A 17,140-nucleotide genomic window follows, 5' to 3' on the forward strand; every position below is an offset into this window, starting at 1 on the left:
ACAGTTAGTGGTGATTTGGCGCTATGTGATCTAATTCATAAATCATTTTATTGTGTAAAGTAAAAATATACAAAATGTATATAGTGACAGATCATAACAAATTTAAAAAAATACATTGCAGATAAGAACATTAGAACCATTGGCAATTGTTTAGACCTGGTGGTGCCGCTGGTAAATACACTGTAACAACAGTGGTGGCTGGCCCATAGGGGGTGCTAGGGCGCTGCCCTCCTACATGTGGAGGGGAAAAGTCATAATATATATATATTTAAAAAGTATTATCAATGTCAGTTTTACTTAATAGTATGTGCCTACATGTAATATGATTGATTAAAACAACACTTCCTCCAACTGACTCTCATTCAACAGTGCATTTCCACTGACAGAAGCAGAGAACGTATCATTCCTCGTCTTGGGCGCTCATTTAAAGCGCCCTTGAAGTGCAGCGAAATAACCAATTGTATGTACTTGCTAGGGAAAATTAATAAATATTTGGCAAATCAACATTGCCAAAATTAATGGCTTTGGGGTGCCGGAATTTTAGCCCTTGCTACAAAAATGCGGGAACGTTAGATTACAGTCAGTGATACACGTGACGCTGCAGCTGCTGTCAGTCAGTCAGGAAGAGATGATGGTGATGTTTGGGTTATATTTATTTATTTTGATTTTGTCTCCGTGTGTTTTGCTGGAGTAAGTTGAAGAACTCTTCGGAGGTTTAAAACGGGACAAAACTAATCAAATCAATGACACCAAAGTTTGGCAGGGATCCTTTTGGAGGCGCATGGAGGTGCGCACATCAGATCTTTCTCATGGTTTAATGAGAACTGCACATCCCGGTTGGAGGAGAGACGTTTGTCTGACTTGTTATAAACCGTGTCAGGCTTCATTCACACTGTCAGCGTGCACACGTCACGGAGGCTGCTGATCTGCGCTCTTTACTGCGGGGTGGAAAGAAGCGCATCCACCTCTGTCAGCTGCGGACTGACTCCTCTGGATCCACTTCAGCTCAGCTGACGAGCTGCTCGGATTTATTCCCCAATGTTGCTCCTGGTGTGGAAACGAGGATGAAAATTTAAGATAAAACAAATGAGTGATGTTTGTTTGTTTGTTTTAAGGGTCAAAGCTGTGATCTTTATTGGGACAGCAGACCAGTTAGAATGGTAATAGGGGAGGCCGGGGCTGTTTGTAACAGTGTTCAAAGCTGCAGCCATGCTGGTATTTTGATTTCACTTTGAGTTCACAGAAGTGAAATATTCTTTGGAGTATTTCACACTCTAAAACAAATTATTTGCTCAGTTTAAAAACAAAACAAAAGCCTAAAATAGCAATTTGCATGTTTTTAAAAGAAATTCTAACTCAGCCACTGAGTTCACACAAGACACTTATAGTCAGACAAACCCAAGTTTAGCAACGCATTTAATTAAGTGGTTTTGTAAACTTCATTTGCTTTGTCCTCTACACTGTTAATTAATTTTAACCAATTTAATTTAAAGGTTTTGGTGTTATTAGTTAGTCAAGTTATTTAATTTAAGTTTTTCTAGCTTCTTTAGTTTGCCTCCATTCCACTCAGTAATGTTCATGCAAAATATTACCTTAATTTTCTCTCACTCTCTCTCTCTCTCTCTCCTTTCCAAAGTAGAAATGGGGCCTAATATAGCTGTAAATGGGCAACTTTATCTGTAAAACTGCTGATTTTGAGAAGGACATGAAATGATTATTGTGGAATTTTCCGACTGTTCACTTGAATGCCTGTACTGGACAAGGCAAGGGAATCTATTGGCACAGCAGCCCCACCAAGACTGTTTTTCACCAGCCACCACTGTGTAACAAATTAAAATAGATACATTAAAAATAGATACATTAAAATCAGTGACAACAGTTAAGACCTGGTGGTGTTGCTTGTATAGTAATAATCATAATTTTTCTTAAAGGCATTTACCTTTGGTGAGAGCACCACTTAATTTGGCAATGAATTCCATAATACAATTGCTCTGTTACTAAAGAATTTTTTTTTAAGGTTCAGTCTAGACCGTTCAACCTCAAGGCTTAGCTCATGTCCTCTCATCCAGCATATCTTTTCCTCTCAAAGAAAATTTCAGAGATTCAAAATTTTGTACATTTCAATTAAAATGCCTCTGATACGTCTGTCTTCTAAAGTAGTTAGCCCTAATTCAGCCAGTCTGTCCTCATAGGGCAGTTGCTGCAACTCAGGAACCAACTTAGTGGCCCTTCTTTGCACTTTTCCAATGTATTTTTGTCTTTCTCAAGATATGGCACCCAGGCCTACACACAAAACTCGAGATGTGGACGAACAAAGCTCTTAGAGAAGAGAAGGAAGGACTCCTTGTCAATGTAAGAGAAAACTCTTTTTATCATGCCCAATAAACTGTTACTTTTGGCTGCCAACACAGCTATATGCTTGGAGAAAGACAGATTGTTCAAAATCAAAACGCCAAGATCTATTTCCTCTGTAACAGTCTCTAAGATTTTTTTCATTCATTTGATCTGCTGGTGTTGGTCTACTGCAGGGGTATTCAATTCCAGGCCTCGAGGGCCGGTGTCCTGCACCTTTTAGATATGTCCCTGGGCCAATACACGTGAATCAAATGGCTGAATTACCTCCTCAGTATGCAGTAAAGTTCTCCAGAGTGTTGCTAATGACCTCACACAGAGAACCAAGTGCACAGTCTGGCTGCAGACAGACTGTGCACTTTGATTTCGCTTCTAGTTTATATTTGTTCTTGCGCTGAGCTGCAGATCTGCGCTCTGAGTACTGTTATAGTTTATCTTTCCTCCTTTGACCGTGAGCTGCGCACTCGCAAAGAACCGTCCCTGGGTAAATGTGGAGATGACTGGAGTTCTACTTGATGTGGACATGTCCTGTCTCTGGCAATCAGTCTGTGAGCAGGATCTATGTTGTTTTTGTCCTTTAGTTAATAGAATGATGAGAGAGTTTGAGGGAAGAGTGACGAACTGCAGCAGCCAGACAGTTTCTTTTTTCTTTTAATTGTCCGCATGTGTGCGCGTGAGCAAATCGTCTGTGAGTGGACTGGAGATGTCCAGACTTTTTACTGGATGAGGACATATCCTGTCTCTGGCAATCAGTCTGTGAGCAGGACTTTTATGGACTTTATTTAAACACATTTGTGAGAGAAAAGCGAGGAGCTGCAGCAGCGGCTGCAATCAGCAGCATTTTTTTTTCTGTGCTCTTTTTGAGCGTGTACTTTTACTGCATTGTGTACATGGTATACAAACAATCCTGTGTGATTTATACTTAGGGAACAATGGAACACAGCAGGAATCATAAATTAGCATCGGGTAACATTGTATTGTGAGGGTGTGGCTTCCAGTCACGTTGAGTACCGTCGTGTTCCCTTGACTTGTGCTGAAACTACTTAATTTCTGCATCAAGTACAATACACCAAAAAAGTTACACGTTTAATTTTTGGTGTCCGATTCGCTTCATCCTTTGCATCCCTCACTCTGTTGTGGCATTGAGCTACATCGTCTCGGCACTGGGTTGCTTCCACGTGGCGTCGTCATGACGCCACACGACGCAACTCGAAGTGGGCCCGGTGTGAAAGGGGCTTAACTTGGACTTCCAGAAATCCTCAGCAGGTCCACAGGCTGATCACCTCCATGACACATTGCACTGATGCAGTAATTCACGCAAAAGGAGCCCCGGCTAAGTATTGAGTCCATATACTGTACAGTGCATAAAAATACTTTTAAGCACCATCAAGACCAAGCACTTTCATGATCACTCCACTCAAATCAACCTCAGGTGAGATCATCACAGACTGTAACAAACAAAAGGTGAAATGGGCAGAACATTACCAGGAACTGTACTCCAGGGAAAATGTTGTCAGTGACACAGCCTTACAAAACATCACCCCGCCCCCTGGCAACTATGTCACCCACCATTTGGGAGTTCAGCAAGGCTATTGAATCACTAGCCTGTGACAAAGCACCAGGCAGCAACGGCATCCCAGCTGAGATCATCAAAGTAAGCAAGGAGGACCCTCTCCTCAGCCACATCCATGACCTGCAATGGTGGGAGGAAGGGACCATACTCCAGGACATGCGTGATGTCAAAATCATCACACTTTATAAGAACAAAGGGAACCACAGCAATTGTAACAACTATCGCGGGATATCTCTCCTCAGCACAGTGGGAAAAGCCTTGACCCAAGCCATCCTTCATATACTGCAGAAACTCTCTAAGGGGTGTACCCACAAATGCAGTGCGGTGTTCCTGCTGAAAGGTCAATGATCATTGTGGTCTTCTCCCTCAGACAATTTCAACAGAAATGTGAGCAGAGATATGCCTTGTTCATCGCCTTCATTGTCCTGGCCAAGGCATTTGACCTGGTCAGCCAAATAGGCCTTTTCACCCTTCTACACAGAAATGAATGCCCTCTCAAGCTCCTGAAGATGATAGCATCCTTTCATGTCAACATGAATGGCTCTGTTCAATACAACAGGTCATCTATGGACCTTTTCCCAATCAAGAGCAGTGTAAAGCAAGGCTGCATCCTTGCTCAACACTCTTCTGCATTTTCTTCTCACTGCTGCTAACTTGACAATGTGAAGATACACCAGGAGTGATGGTAGCCTCTTCAACCTGGCATGCCTCCAAGCAAAGACAAAGGTTCACAAAGTGCTCATCAGGAAGATGCTCTTCGCAGATGATACTGCTCTCACGGCTTACACCGAGGAAGCGCTACAGTAGCTCATCACCTGCTTTGCAGATGCCTGCGTAGAGTTCAGCCTCACCATCAGCATAAAGAAGACCAACATTATGTACCAAGACTTCAGCAGCACCCCTCAAATCACCATTAACAACCACATCCTCGAAACTGTTGACAACTTCAACAACCTGCAACCTGTCCCTGGATGCCAAGCTAAACATACAGATCAGCCAGGCAGCAACAGTAATGGCTTCTCTTGCAAAGAAAGTATGGGACAACACCATGCTGACTATCAACATCAAGATGAAAGCATACCAAGAAGCATGTGTGTTGAGTACCCTACAACAGTGAAGCATGGACACTATATACTCTTTTGTAGAAATCATAGAAATGCTTAAGTGTTAGACGTTTTTATAAATGCTTATACTGTATTACCATGTATTCATATAAAATCATATTGCTGTTTTCAGGCACAAAGTGCTTGGAACATCCTTGCATGTTTCCTTACTGATACGATAGTGAAAGATGTCTCTGCTGGTAGAAACGCTGTTCCAGCCACAGAAAGTTCTGATAATTTCTGAAAACACAGTTATCCCTGAAGACACAGCTGCAAGCTAATATCTCTGTTATTCTGTTTTCATCTATTTTGTGAAATTATGTTTTTAACCTTCCTGTGAAACTGGTAATATTCTCTGAGCTCTGTATTAACCACACTCCTTGGGGTGAGTTATTCTCCTAGGGCTTAAATGTGCTGATGGGGAGGGCAGGCTTTGCCTTTCCACCCTCCTGCACACTTTTGTACTGTGTGGGACTTCAAGCTTGAATAAATTACCAAAAGCCCATCGGGAGACTTAAAGTGTAAAACAGGATGGCGAAAATTTTCATCCACAACAGCTCATCAAGAACACAGACTGAACGTATTCTATGTTTGATGTCTCAGACGGCTCTTGGGCATAACATGGCAGGACTGTGTCACAAACAAGGATGTCCTGGCTGGGTAGGGATGCCAAGTATGTTTGCCATGTTTTCACAGAGACGCCTGCACTGCCTTGACCTTGTCTTGCACATGGATGATGACCGCATCCCTAAAAACATGACATACTGCGAGCTGGCCACTGGATCCAGGCCTACAGAACAACCTGCAGTACACTTCAAAGACGTGTGTAAACGCAACCTTAGGACAGGTGGCATCAACCCTGTTGAACTTGAGATGGCAGCTTCAAACGTACCAGCTGGCATCATATCATGAAGGCTGGGATCCAGCAAGCCGAGGAAAATAGGAACGGCAAGTAGGAGGAACGGAGGACACATAGGCTACAGAGTCAGCAGACTACAGTCAGAAGTCAGCACCCTCTGCCACCATGTTCATTTTCAGCAACTGTAACAGGACATGCCTATCACACATCAAACTGTTCATTCACAACAGATGCTGCAACACAAACACAGACTGACCCATGGCGCAAGACTCCATTGTCTTCCAAGACAGAAGGATCAATCAATCAATCAATCAATCATTTATTTATAAAGTGCTTTACAGTAAGACACAGATTCACATAAATACAAATAAAACACATACAACGTAAAAACAGCACATGAAAACAGAACATGTCACCTCCCTACTCGGTGCTAACAGCCAGCTTACAATAAGTCTTTAACTTAGATTTAAAAGGTGCTTGGTCAGGAATAGTGCGTAAGTCAAGCAGTAGCTTGTTCCACAGTCTGGGTTCAGCTACTGCAAAAGCACGATCACCCCAGAGTTTAGATTTTGACCTCAGAACATCTAAATAAAGCTGTCCACATGCCTGTAATGTCCTACTGCAAGTGAGGAGAGTTAAAATCTCAGACAGGTAAAGAGGGCCATTAATAGCTTTAAAATCAAACAAAAAAAATCTTAAAATCAATTCTAAAATGAACTGGAATCCATGAAGGATACCAACATAAACATACTTTTCTGTAGGCCAACATTTTATTATTATTATTATTACTTTATTGGTCTTGGGTAATATTCTAACTTTCTGAGATACTTTCTGATTTTTCCTTCCCTATAAGCCAGTCATCAATTAAAAACAAAACAAAAAAAAATGCTTGAAATATATCTCTGTGTGTAATGAATCTATATAATATATGAGTTTCACATTTTGAATTGAACTAGTGAGATAAATTAACTTTTCAGTGATATTCTAATTGACTGCATGATGACATCATGTCAGTATGGATCAACGGTTCTGAGGAATGTTTCCAACACCTTGTTGAATCTATGCCAACAAGAATTAAGGCAGTTCTAAAGGTAAAAGTGTGTCCAACCAACACGCTTGGGGAGTAACAGAATACATGTAACGGCGTTATATAATTAGGATACCAAAAAAGGTAACTGTATTCCACTACAGTTACAGAAAACAAGACGTATTCAGATTACAGGTATACAGTAGTGTTCAGAATAATAGTAGTGCTATGTGACTAAAACGATTAATCTAGGTTTTGAGTATATTTCTTATTGTTACATGGGAAACAAGGTACCAGTCAATCAATCAATCAATCAACTTTTTTCTTATATAGCGCCAAATCACAACAAACAGTTGCCCCAAGGCGCTCCATATTGTAAGGCAAGGCCATACAATAATTATGAAAAACCCCAACGGTCAAAACGACCCCCTATGAGCAAGCACTTGGCAACAGTGGGAAGGAAAAACTCCCTTTTAACAGGAAGAAACCTCCAGCAGAACCAGGCTCAGGGAGGGGCAGTCTTCTGCTGAGACTGGTTGGGGCTGAGGGAAAAAACCAGGAAAAAGACATGCCGTGAAGGGGGGCAGAGATCGATCACTAATGATTAAATGCAGAGTGATGCATACGGAGCAAAAAGAGAAAGAAACAGTGCATCATGGGAACCCCCCCACCTTCTACGTCTAAAGCAGCATAACCAAGGGATGGTCCAGGGTCACTCGATCCAGCCCTAACTATAAGCCTTAGCGAAAAGGAAAGTTTTAAGCCTAATCTTAAAAGTAGAGAGGGTATCTGTCTCCCTGATCTGAATTGGGAGCTGGTTCCACAGGAGAGGAGCCTGAAAGCTGAAGGCTCTGCCTCCCATTCTACTCTTACAAACCCTAGGAACTACAAGTAAGCCCGCAGTCTGAGAACAAAGCGCTCTAATGGGGTAATATGGTACTACGAGGTCCCTAAGATAAGATGGGACCTGACTATTCAAAACCTTATAAGTAAGAAGAAGAATTTTAAATTCTATTCTAGAATTAACAGGAAGCCAATGAAGAGAGGCCAACACAGGTGAGATATGCTCTCTCCTGCTAGTCCCCGTCAGTACTCTAGCTGCAGCATTCTGAACCAACTGAAGGCTTTTTAGGGAACTTTTAGGACAACCTGATAATAATGAATTACAATAGTCCAGCCTAGAGGAAATAAATGCATGAATTAGTTTTTCAGCATCACTCTGAGACAAGACCTTTCTGATTTTAGAGATATTGCGTAAATGCAAAAAGGCAGTCCTACATATTTGTTTAATATGCGCTTTGAATGACATATCCTGATCAAAAATGACTCCAAGATTTCTCACAGTATTACTAGAGATCAGGGAAATGCCATCCAGAGTAACGATCTGGTTAGACACCATGCTTCTAAGATTTGTGGGGCCAAGTACAATAACTTCAGTTTTATCTGAGTTTAAAAGCAGGAAATTAGAGGTCATCCATGTCTTTATGTCTGTAAGACAATCCTGCAGTTTAGCTAATTGGTGTGTATCCTCTGGCTTCATGGATAGATAAAGCTGGGTATCATCTGCATAACAATGAAAATTTAAGCAATACCGTCTAATAATACTGCCTAAGGGAAGCATGTATAAAGTGAATAAAATTGGTCCTAGCACAGAACCTTGTGGAACTCCATAATTAACTTTAGTCTGTGAAGAAGATTCCCCATTTACATGAACAAACTGTAATCTATTAGACAAATATGATTCAAACCACCGCAGCGCAGTGCCTTTAATACCTATGACATGCTCTAATCTCTGTAATAAAATTTTATGGTCAACAGTATCAAAAGCAGCACTGAGGTCCAACAGAACAAGCACAGAGATAAGTCCACTGTCCGAAGCCATAAGAAGATCATTTGTAACCTTCACTAATGCTGTTTCTGTACTATGATGAATTCTAAAACCTGACTGAAACTCTTCAAATAGACCATTCCTCTGCAGGTGATCAGTTAGCTGTTTTACAACTACCCTCTCAAGAATCTTTGAGAGAAAAGGAAGGTTGGAAATTGGCCTATAATTAGCTAAGATAGCTGGGTCAAGTGATGGCTTTTTAAGTAATGGTTTAATTACTGCCACCTTAAAGGCCTGTGGTACATAACCAACTAACAAAGATAGATTGATCATATTTAAGATTGAAGCATTAAATAATGGTAAGACTTCCTTGAGCAGCCTGGCAGGAATGGGGTCCAATAAACATGCCGATGGTTTGGACGAAGCAACCAATGAAAATAACTCAGACAGAACAACCGGAGAGAAAGAGTCTAACCAAATACCGGCATCACTGAAAGCAGCCAAAGATAATGATACATCTTTGGGATGGTTATGAGTAATTTTTTCTCTAATAGTCAAAATTTTGTTAGCAAAGAAAGTCATGAAGTCATTACTAGTTAAAGTTAATGGAATACTCAGCTCAATAGAGCTCTGACTCTTTGTCAGCCTAGCTACAGTGCTGAAAAGAAACCTGAGGTTATTCTTATTTTCTTCAATTAGTGATGAGTAGAAAGATGTCCTAGCTTTACGGAGGGCTTTTTTATAGAGCAACAAACTCTTTTTCCAGGCTAAGTGAAGATCTTCTAAATTAGTGAGACGCCATTTCCTCTCCAACTTACGGGTTATCTGCTTTAAGCTACGAGTTTGTGAGTTATACCACGGAGTCAGACACTTCTGATTTAAAGCTCTCTTTTTCAGAGGAGCTACAGCATCCAAAGTTGTCTTCAAAGAGGATGTAAAACTATTGACGAGATACTCTAACTCCCTTACAGAGTTTAGGTAGCTACTCTGCTCTGTGTTGGTATATGACATTAGAGAACATAACGAAGGAATCATATCCTTAAACCTAGTTACAGCGCTTTCTGAAAGACTTCTAGTGTAATGAAACTTATTCCCCACTGCAGGGTAGTCCATCAGGGTAAATGTAAATGTTATTAAAAAATGATCAGACAGAAGGGAGTTTTCAGGGAATACTGTTAAGTCTTCTATTTCCATACCAGTAGATTCAGTAGATTCTCACAAATCCAACAAGACCAAGCATTCATGATATGTACACTCTTAAGGCTATGAAATTGGGCTATTAGTAAAAAAAAGTAGAAAAGGGGGTGTTCACAATAATAGTAGCATCTGCTGTTGATGCTACAAAATCAAACCTATTGTGTTCAAACTGCTTTTTTTAGCAATCCTGTGAATCACTAAACTAGTATTTAGTTGTATAACCACAGTTTTTCATGATTTCTTCACATCTGCGAGGCATTCATTTTGTTGGTTTGGAACCAAGATTTAGCTGGTTTACTAGTGTGCTTGGGGTCATTGTCTTGTTGAAACACCCATTTCAAGGGCATGTCCTCTTCAGCATAAGGCAACATGACCTCTTTAAGTATTTTGACATATCCAAACTGATCCATGATACCTGGTATGCGATATATCAATCAATCAATTTTTTTATATAGCGCCAAATCACAACAAACAGTTGCCCCAAGGCGCTTTATATTGTAAGGCAAGGCCATACAATAATTATGTAAAACCCCAACGGTCAAAACGACCCCCTGTGAGCAAGCACTTGGCTACAGTGGGAAGGAAAAACTCCCTTTTAACAGGAAGAAACCTCCAGCAGAACCAGGCTCAGGGAGGGGCAGTCTTCTGCTGGGACTGGTTGGGGCTGAGGGAGAGAACCAGGAAAAAGACATGCTGTGGAGGGGAGCAGAGATCGATCACTAATGATTAAATGCAGAGTGGTGCATACAGAGCAAAAAGAGAAAGAAACAATGCATCATGGGAACCCCCCAGCAGTCTACGTCTATAGCAGCATAACTAAGGGATGGTTCAGGGTCACCTGATCCAGCGCTAACTATAAGCTTTAGCAAAAAGGAAAGTTTTAAGCCTAATCTTAAAAGTAGAGAGGGTGTCTGTCTCCCTGATCTGAATTGGGAGCTGGTTCCACAGGAGAGGAGCCTGAAAGCTGAAGGCTCTGCCTCCCATTCTACTCTTACAAACCCTAGGAACTACAAGTAAGCCTGCAGTCTGAGAGCGAAGCGCTCTATTGGGGTGATATGGTACTACGAGGTCCCTAAGATAAGATGGGACCTGATTATTCAAAACCTTATAAGTAAGAAGAAGAATTTTAAATTCTACTCTAGAATTAACAGGAAGCCAATGAAGAGGGGCCAATATGGGTGAGATATGCTCTCTCCTTCTAGTCCCCGTCAGTACTCTAGCTGCAGCATTTTGAATTAACTGAAGGCCCAACATATATAGGCCCAACACCATAGTAGGAGAAACATGCCCATATCATGATGCTTGCACCACCATGCTTCACTGTCTTCACTGAACTGTGGCTTGAATTCACAGTTTGCGGGTCATCTCACAAACTGTCTGCGGCCCTTGGACCCAAAAAGAACAATTTTACTCTCATCAGTCCACAAAATATTCCTCCATTTCTCTTTAGGCCAGTTCTGCACGTCTTTTATTTAACAGAGGGACTTTGCGGGTGATTCTTGCGAATAAATTAGCTTCACACAGGCGTCTTCTAACTGTCACAGCACTTACAGGTAACTCCAGACTGTCTTTGATTATCCTGGAGCTGATCAGTGGGTGAGCCTTTGCCATTCTGGTTATTCTTCTATCCATTTTGATGGTTGTTTTCTGTTTTCTTCCACGCGTCTCTGGTTTTTTTGTCCATTTTAAAGCATTGGAGATCATTGTAGATGAACAGCCTATAATTCTTTGCACCTGCGTATACGTTTTCCCCTCTCCAATCAACTTTTTAATCAAACTATGTTGTTCTTCTGAACAATGTCTTGAACGTCCCATTTTCCTCAGGCTTTCAAAGAGAAAAGCATGTTCAACAGGTGCTGGCTTCATCCTTGAATAGGGGACACCTGATTCACACCTGTTTGTTCCACAAAATTGACAAACTCACTGACTGAATGCCACACTACTATTATTGTGAACACCCCCTTTTCTACTTTTTTTATGAATAGCACAATTTCACAGCCTTAAGAGTGTGCATATCATGAATGCTTGGTCTTGTTGGATTTGTGAGAATCTACTGAATCTACTGGTACCTTGTTTCCCATGTAACAATAAGAAATATACTCAAAACCCGGATTAGTCTTTTTAGTCACATAGCACTACTATTATTCTGAACACTACTGTATTTAGTAAAAATGGGGATTAGTTCACAGGATTACAATTTTAATGCATTTCATGATATTATCTGTATATATTTTTTTCTTTGAAACGAAAACGTGGACAGCATGACATCTCCTAACCGGGCAAAATATTGATGACATTTCCAGATGTTAATGCATTTTCAATGGAGATTCACGACTGAACACACACAGAAAAATGCTACTAATTTACGCCACCTCTCGACCTGGTGTATATTTTCAGCGCAGCGTACACCAACGACCACACTGATAAATGCCAAGTAGCGTAGCTGTTTTGGCGTACACCCCATATATGCTCAAATATCGCCGTACGCACGTTGATACATGAGGCCCAGTGCGAGGAAATGGCGGAATGATTTGGGCTTTTTTTAAAGGTTTTTAAAGGACAAGTTGGGACATGCCTATCTCGGCTTTCAGTGCTTACCAGTCGAGTGAGTATAAGAGAAATTGTGAGAGCTGGGCTGTCCTTTAACACTCCGAAACAGAGGTGTTCCTTTGTCTCACTCGATCAGCGAATCGGTCGTGATGCGCGAAGCCTCCGAGCGGCTTTCCATGACAAAATCTCTTGTTAAAAGTGAAATCTGCCTGAAAATAGCTGATGTCCAGCTCTTGTGATAACCAGAGAAATTGCACACGACGGTCCCGGATCCACACAGCCACCTGTTTAGAAATGATGTGGTGGTTTCTGCCTCTCGATGGCGGCTCGGAGCGTGGCGCGCCGTGCGCCATTGTGGGCAGTCCTTAAAGTTGTAGTAACACTCCTTATTCTCTGTGAAGCCCGTAAAATTTTCACAGAAAGCCAGATAAATTTTTCGAATGGTTTCCAGCTGCCTGTCTCTAACAGTTTCTGAAAAAATTGTGATGGAAAAAAAGCCCAAATCATTCCACCATTTCCTCGCAATGAAACAACGACGAGAGGGGTGGACCAGTGCTCACTCAAAGCCTGCCCACAGGCGAATGATGCAACCGACAGGCGTGGAAAAACTCACGCATGCGCACGAAGGTTCAAGCTTGGCTGATGTAAAAACATATGAATCAAATCCATATATATTTTTGCATAAAATAAAAAGGTCGGATTCTTTTCTCACAGACCTCGTATATTTAGTTTCTTTTGTCTGTATTAGCATATTTGATATTGGAGTAATCCAGAAGTAATTGAAAGTAATCAAATTACGTTAGTTTAATATTATGGTACTTGGATTACGTTACTGACTACATTTTTCAACAGGTAACTTGTAACTGTATCGGAATATATTTTTAAAGTAACCCTCCCAACCCTGCCAACCAAGTACTAGCAAGGTGTACCTAATAAAGTGACCAAGAAGTGTATGTAAATGTAAGATTTCTGCCGATTGTGCTGATGTGTTCACTTCCCTCTGTCAGTGTGGGGTGTTACAGGGTCAGTGTGACTCACAGTGATGGTCTGGTACAGAGACCGTCTGTGCTGTTTCTTAAATTCTGTTCTAATCTTCATCAGATCAACTTCACAGCGAGAAACCATGATCCGGGTCACCACCTTCTCCTTGGCCCCTTTACTCTGCAAGCAGTGTGAGATGGAAGACAACAGAGTGCTGAATCACTGACATACTTTTCACTTTGAACTTGTGAAAACATGAACACAAAGTAGTGTGGATGGTTTGAATCCCATGGGAAGTGTTCAGAGGACAAACTGGAATAAAGAGTTTATTTTTCTTTGGACTGTGATAGTTGTACCTTCATGGCTTCACCGAGTCTGTTGGCGAAATACAGCTGCTTGTTCTCAAAGCATTCCACTGTGAACAGAACACACAGTGTTAGACTTCTGCTTCAGACCCTGTCTCCCAGCCTGCTCTGAGTCACTTTACCAGCACTTTATGCACTGAAATATTGCATTATCCTCTACTGGCACATTGCTCTGCATTTTGTTATCAATATTTGTTGGGCTTTGAACTGAATAACTGTTGAAAGGTCACTTTGGTTTCCTCTGGTTGCTTGTGCAGTTTTTTCATTGCTCTGTTCATTGTTTCTGCACATCCTGTTTCCTAATTTAAGTTTACACTCTTTGACAGAGACCTTTAAAGTGTGCAGACTTGGTTGAGGACTGTCATTCATGATGTCACTATTAGCAATGTCACTTTTCAGTGTGTTCAAAGGTTTACATACAACAAAATGACTGCCTCCTCTCTGGGAACCATCAACTTATTGTGCTGGAGAGGTTTGTGTGCCGCCTATGAACCTGAGAGCTGTGTTGTCTGGAGCCTTTGTGCTCCTGATAGGGTCTCTCATGTCAAATTGGTCTCAGGCGAGGGGCCAGACTAAGAATGGTTCACAATGACCCCATGGAAAAATGATAGGAAACGTGACCCAGACTGGAGGAAGCCCAGGGCCTCCATATGGAGCCAGACCTGGATGCAGTGCCCACTAGTGAGCACCTGGTGTCCAGGCTTGCCACGGACTCTCGTCTTGCATAGCCCGAAAAGGCAACGTGGACTTTCCATCTCCACCTTGTGGGCTCACCACCTGCATGTGGAACCACTGGGGTTGGGTACGCTGTCTCATGGGTGGCAGTGAAAGTCAAGGACCTTGACAAACTAGACCCAGGCAGCAGAGGCTAGCTCTGGGGGTGTGGAATGTCGTCTCGCTGTGGCGGTAAGAGCCGGTGCTTGTGCGGGACATGGAGCACTACTAGTTACATCTGGTGGGCCTCGCCTCCATGTACAGTCACAGCTCATGAATTAGTTTTCTTAATAGGGATTGGACCTAATTCTTCTCTGGAGTTGCCCAGGGTGTGAGGCGCCGGGAGGGTGTGAGGATACTCACGAGTTCCCGGCTTAGTGCCACTACATAGGAGTTTACGCCGATAGATGAGAGGGTCACCTCCCTGCACCTTTGGGTGGTGGTGGTGGGGGGGATTCTCATTGTTGTTTGTAAATATGCACCAAACAGCAGTTCGGAGTATTCCAACTTCATGGAGTCCCCGAATGAAGTCCTGTATGGAGCACCAGTGGGAGACTACATTGTTCTGCTGGGGGATGTCAAACCACACGTGGGTAATGACAGAGACACCTGGAGAGGTGTGACTGGGAGGAACAGTCTCCCTGATCTAAATCTGAGCAGCCATTTGTTATCGGACTTCTGTGCTAGTCATGGACTGTCCATAACAAACACCATGTTCAAACATAAGGACGCTGGTAAGCTTTCTGTGAAGGCTCTCAATTGTCCAGGTGGTTTCCATAGTAGAGACTGGACTAGGTTGCTTGATGCGAGGACGTTTTGCTTCTAATCGCAGAAGCTTCCTCAGCTAAATTTCTTGCTCTGGTAGTCTGACTTCTGTCTTGACTCTTGTAGAAAAGAATAACAGAAGCCAGCAAAGCTAGAGTTTTAAACCTAACCAGACCCCTCCTACCAAGAGGCAGGCTGCTACTGACTAGTGACTAACAATTGCTTTAATTAGCACCTATTGCTCTAGTTAGCACCCTCCTAATGACAAGGCAGCTGTCCCTCCTAACGATGGGACTGATGCCTCTCCTGACAACTCTCCTGACGACGTGAATGACTCATTACGATGAACAAAAGACTGAAACTGCTTTGACCTGAGTACCCCATTGTAAACAGGGGACAAAGCGTGTCTCAGACCCCCTCCCCGGTTAAGGCTGGGTTTCAACTGTTTCACATACAATGCTTCCTTCACTCCCTTCTCAAATCATTTCTTTCTCTAGCTAAGATTTTAACTTCCTTATCCTCAAACGTGTGGTTAGTGTCTTTAAGGTGGAGATGAAATGCAGACTGAGGTCCACCGGTGCCCTCTCTGCAGTACTGGTACAGCCTTTTGTGCAACGGCTGCTTAGTCTCACCTATGTAGTGTTCGTTTTCCTGACATCTGAGAGAATATACTATCTGTCTTATGTCTGTCTTATCTCTTTGTTCTTTGGGACTTCTGCATTTTATCCAGAGACCATCATGGATACCCACATACTGTAAGGGCTTTCCAGACATGTTGTTGTTCTTTAGCCCTGCCCTCTGTAGTTGTGGGCACCTGTAGGGCTCTATGTTGAAGAGTCCTGATCACCCCGAGCTTGTGTTCAAGGGGGTGGTTTGAACCCTTCACTTTGAAAGGAGCCAGCTGAGGTGGTTCGAGCTTCTGGTAAAGATGCCCCCTAGGCGCCTCCCTAGGGAGGTGGTCCAGGCACATCCAGCTGGGAGGACTCCCCGGGGAAGACCAAGGACTATGTGGAGAGATTATATCTCCACACTGGCCTGGGAACGCCTCGGTATCCCCCAGTCAGAGGTGGTTAATGTGGCCTAGGAATGGGATGTTTGGGGTCCCCTGCTGGAGCTGTTGCCCCCAGTGGCAGTTTTTGGTATGGGCGATGCGGGCCACGGCTCAGGGCACCATTTATGGGGGGCACCGTGGGCATGATCACTTAAAAAAATAATAATCTCCACAGCAAAATGTCACTGTGCGTAGAATTGGCAAATTGGCGCCCCCTGCAGGCATCTGCTGGTGCCGGTTTGCCGTCTGAGAGAAGCAGTGGTTGGAAGGAAGAAAGGGGAGGGGCGCGCAGGGGACAGTTCACTTATGGGTTTCTCTGGTCGACTCCAGTCGATCGCTTGAAAAAGAGAGAGCGCAGTCGGTCAGAGAGAGAGAGGTCGATTCAGACCACTCCAGCAGCTTTTTTTTTACTTCTTCTAAAAAGCAACTCACGAGAAATCTAGCGACTTTTCTTGGTGTTATTGGAGACTTATGTGAAAGCATAAGTATTTCTCCTCCACTCACATGGAAAAGGAGAAAGACATCCACTAGCATGTCCCTCCATTTCAATGGCTGAGAGTGCCTTCGTGAGTGCTTCTGATTGGCTCACATAGATGCCAGACAGTCTGTTTCCCACCTCCGTCTTTGGAGGAATTAGTGCACTGAAGTAGTCTTGGTGGTGATGGTGGTGGATTGTTAGCCATCTTGCTATGATGCTTGCTAAGTTGGTTTGCTTATATTACAATAATTCAGTCTTAACAAACACAAGATCTAATTTCACCATAAAACAGTACTC

At 42.7% G+C, this 17,140-nt stretch overlaps 1 protein-coding gene across 1 annotated transcript in view; it reads right to left on the reverse strand.

Annotated features, from left to right (window-relative positions):
* Positions 1 to 17,140, reverse strand: part of LOC117521501 (annexin A2-like) — a 94,444-nt gene that overhangs the window by 2,306 nt on the left and 74,998 nt on the right. The window contains exons 11-12 of the mRNA XM_034182815.1: positions 13,827 to 13,885; positions 13,528 to 13,650 (exon numbers count right to left, since the gene is read on the reverse strand). Coding sequence (XP_034038706.1) covers positions 13,528 to 13,650; positions 13,827 to 13,885 — 182 coding nt within the window. The remainder of the gene's footprint in view (positions 1 to 13,527; positions 13,651 to 13,826; positions 13,886 to 17,140) is intronic.

This window comes from Thalassophryne amazonica, chromosome 2, assembly GCF_902500255.1.
Source record: "Thalassophryne amazonica chromosome 2, fThaAma1.1, whole genome shotgun sequence".
Classification (NCBI taxonomy): Eukaryota; Metazoa; Chordata; class Actinopteri; order Batrachoidiformes; family Batrachoididae; genus Thalassophryne; species Thalassophryne amazonica.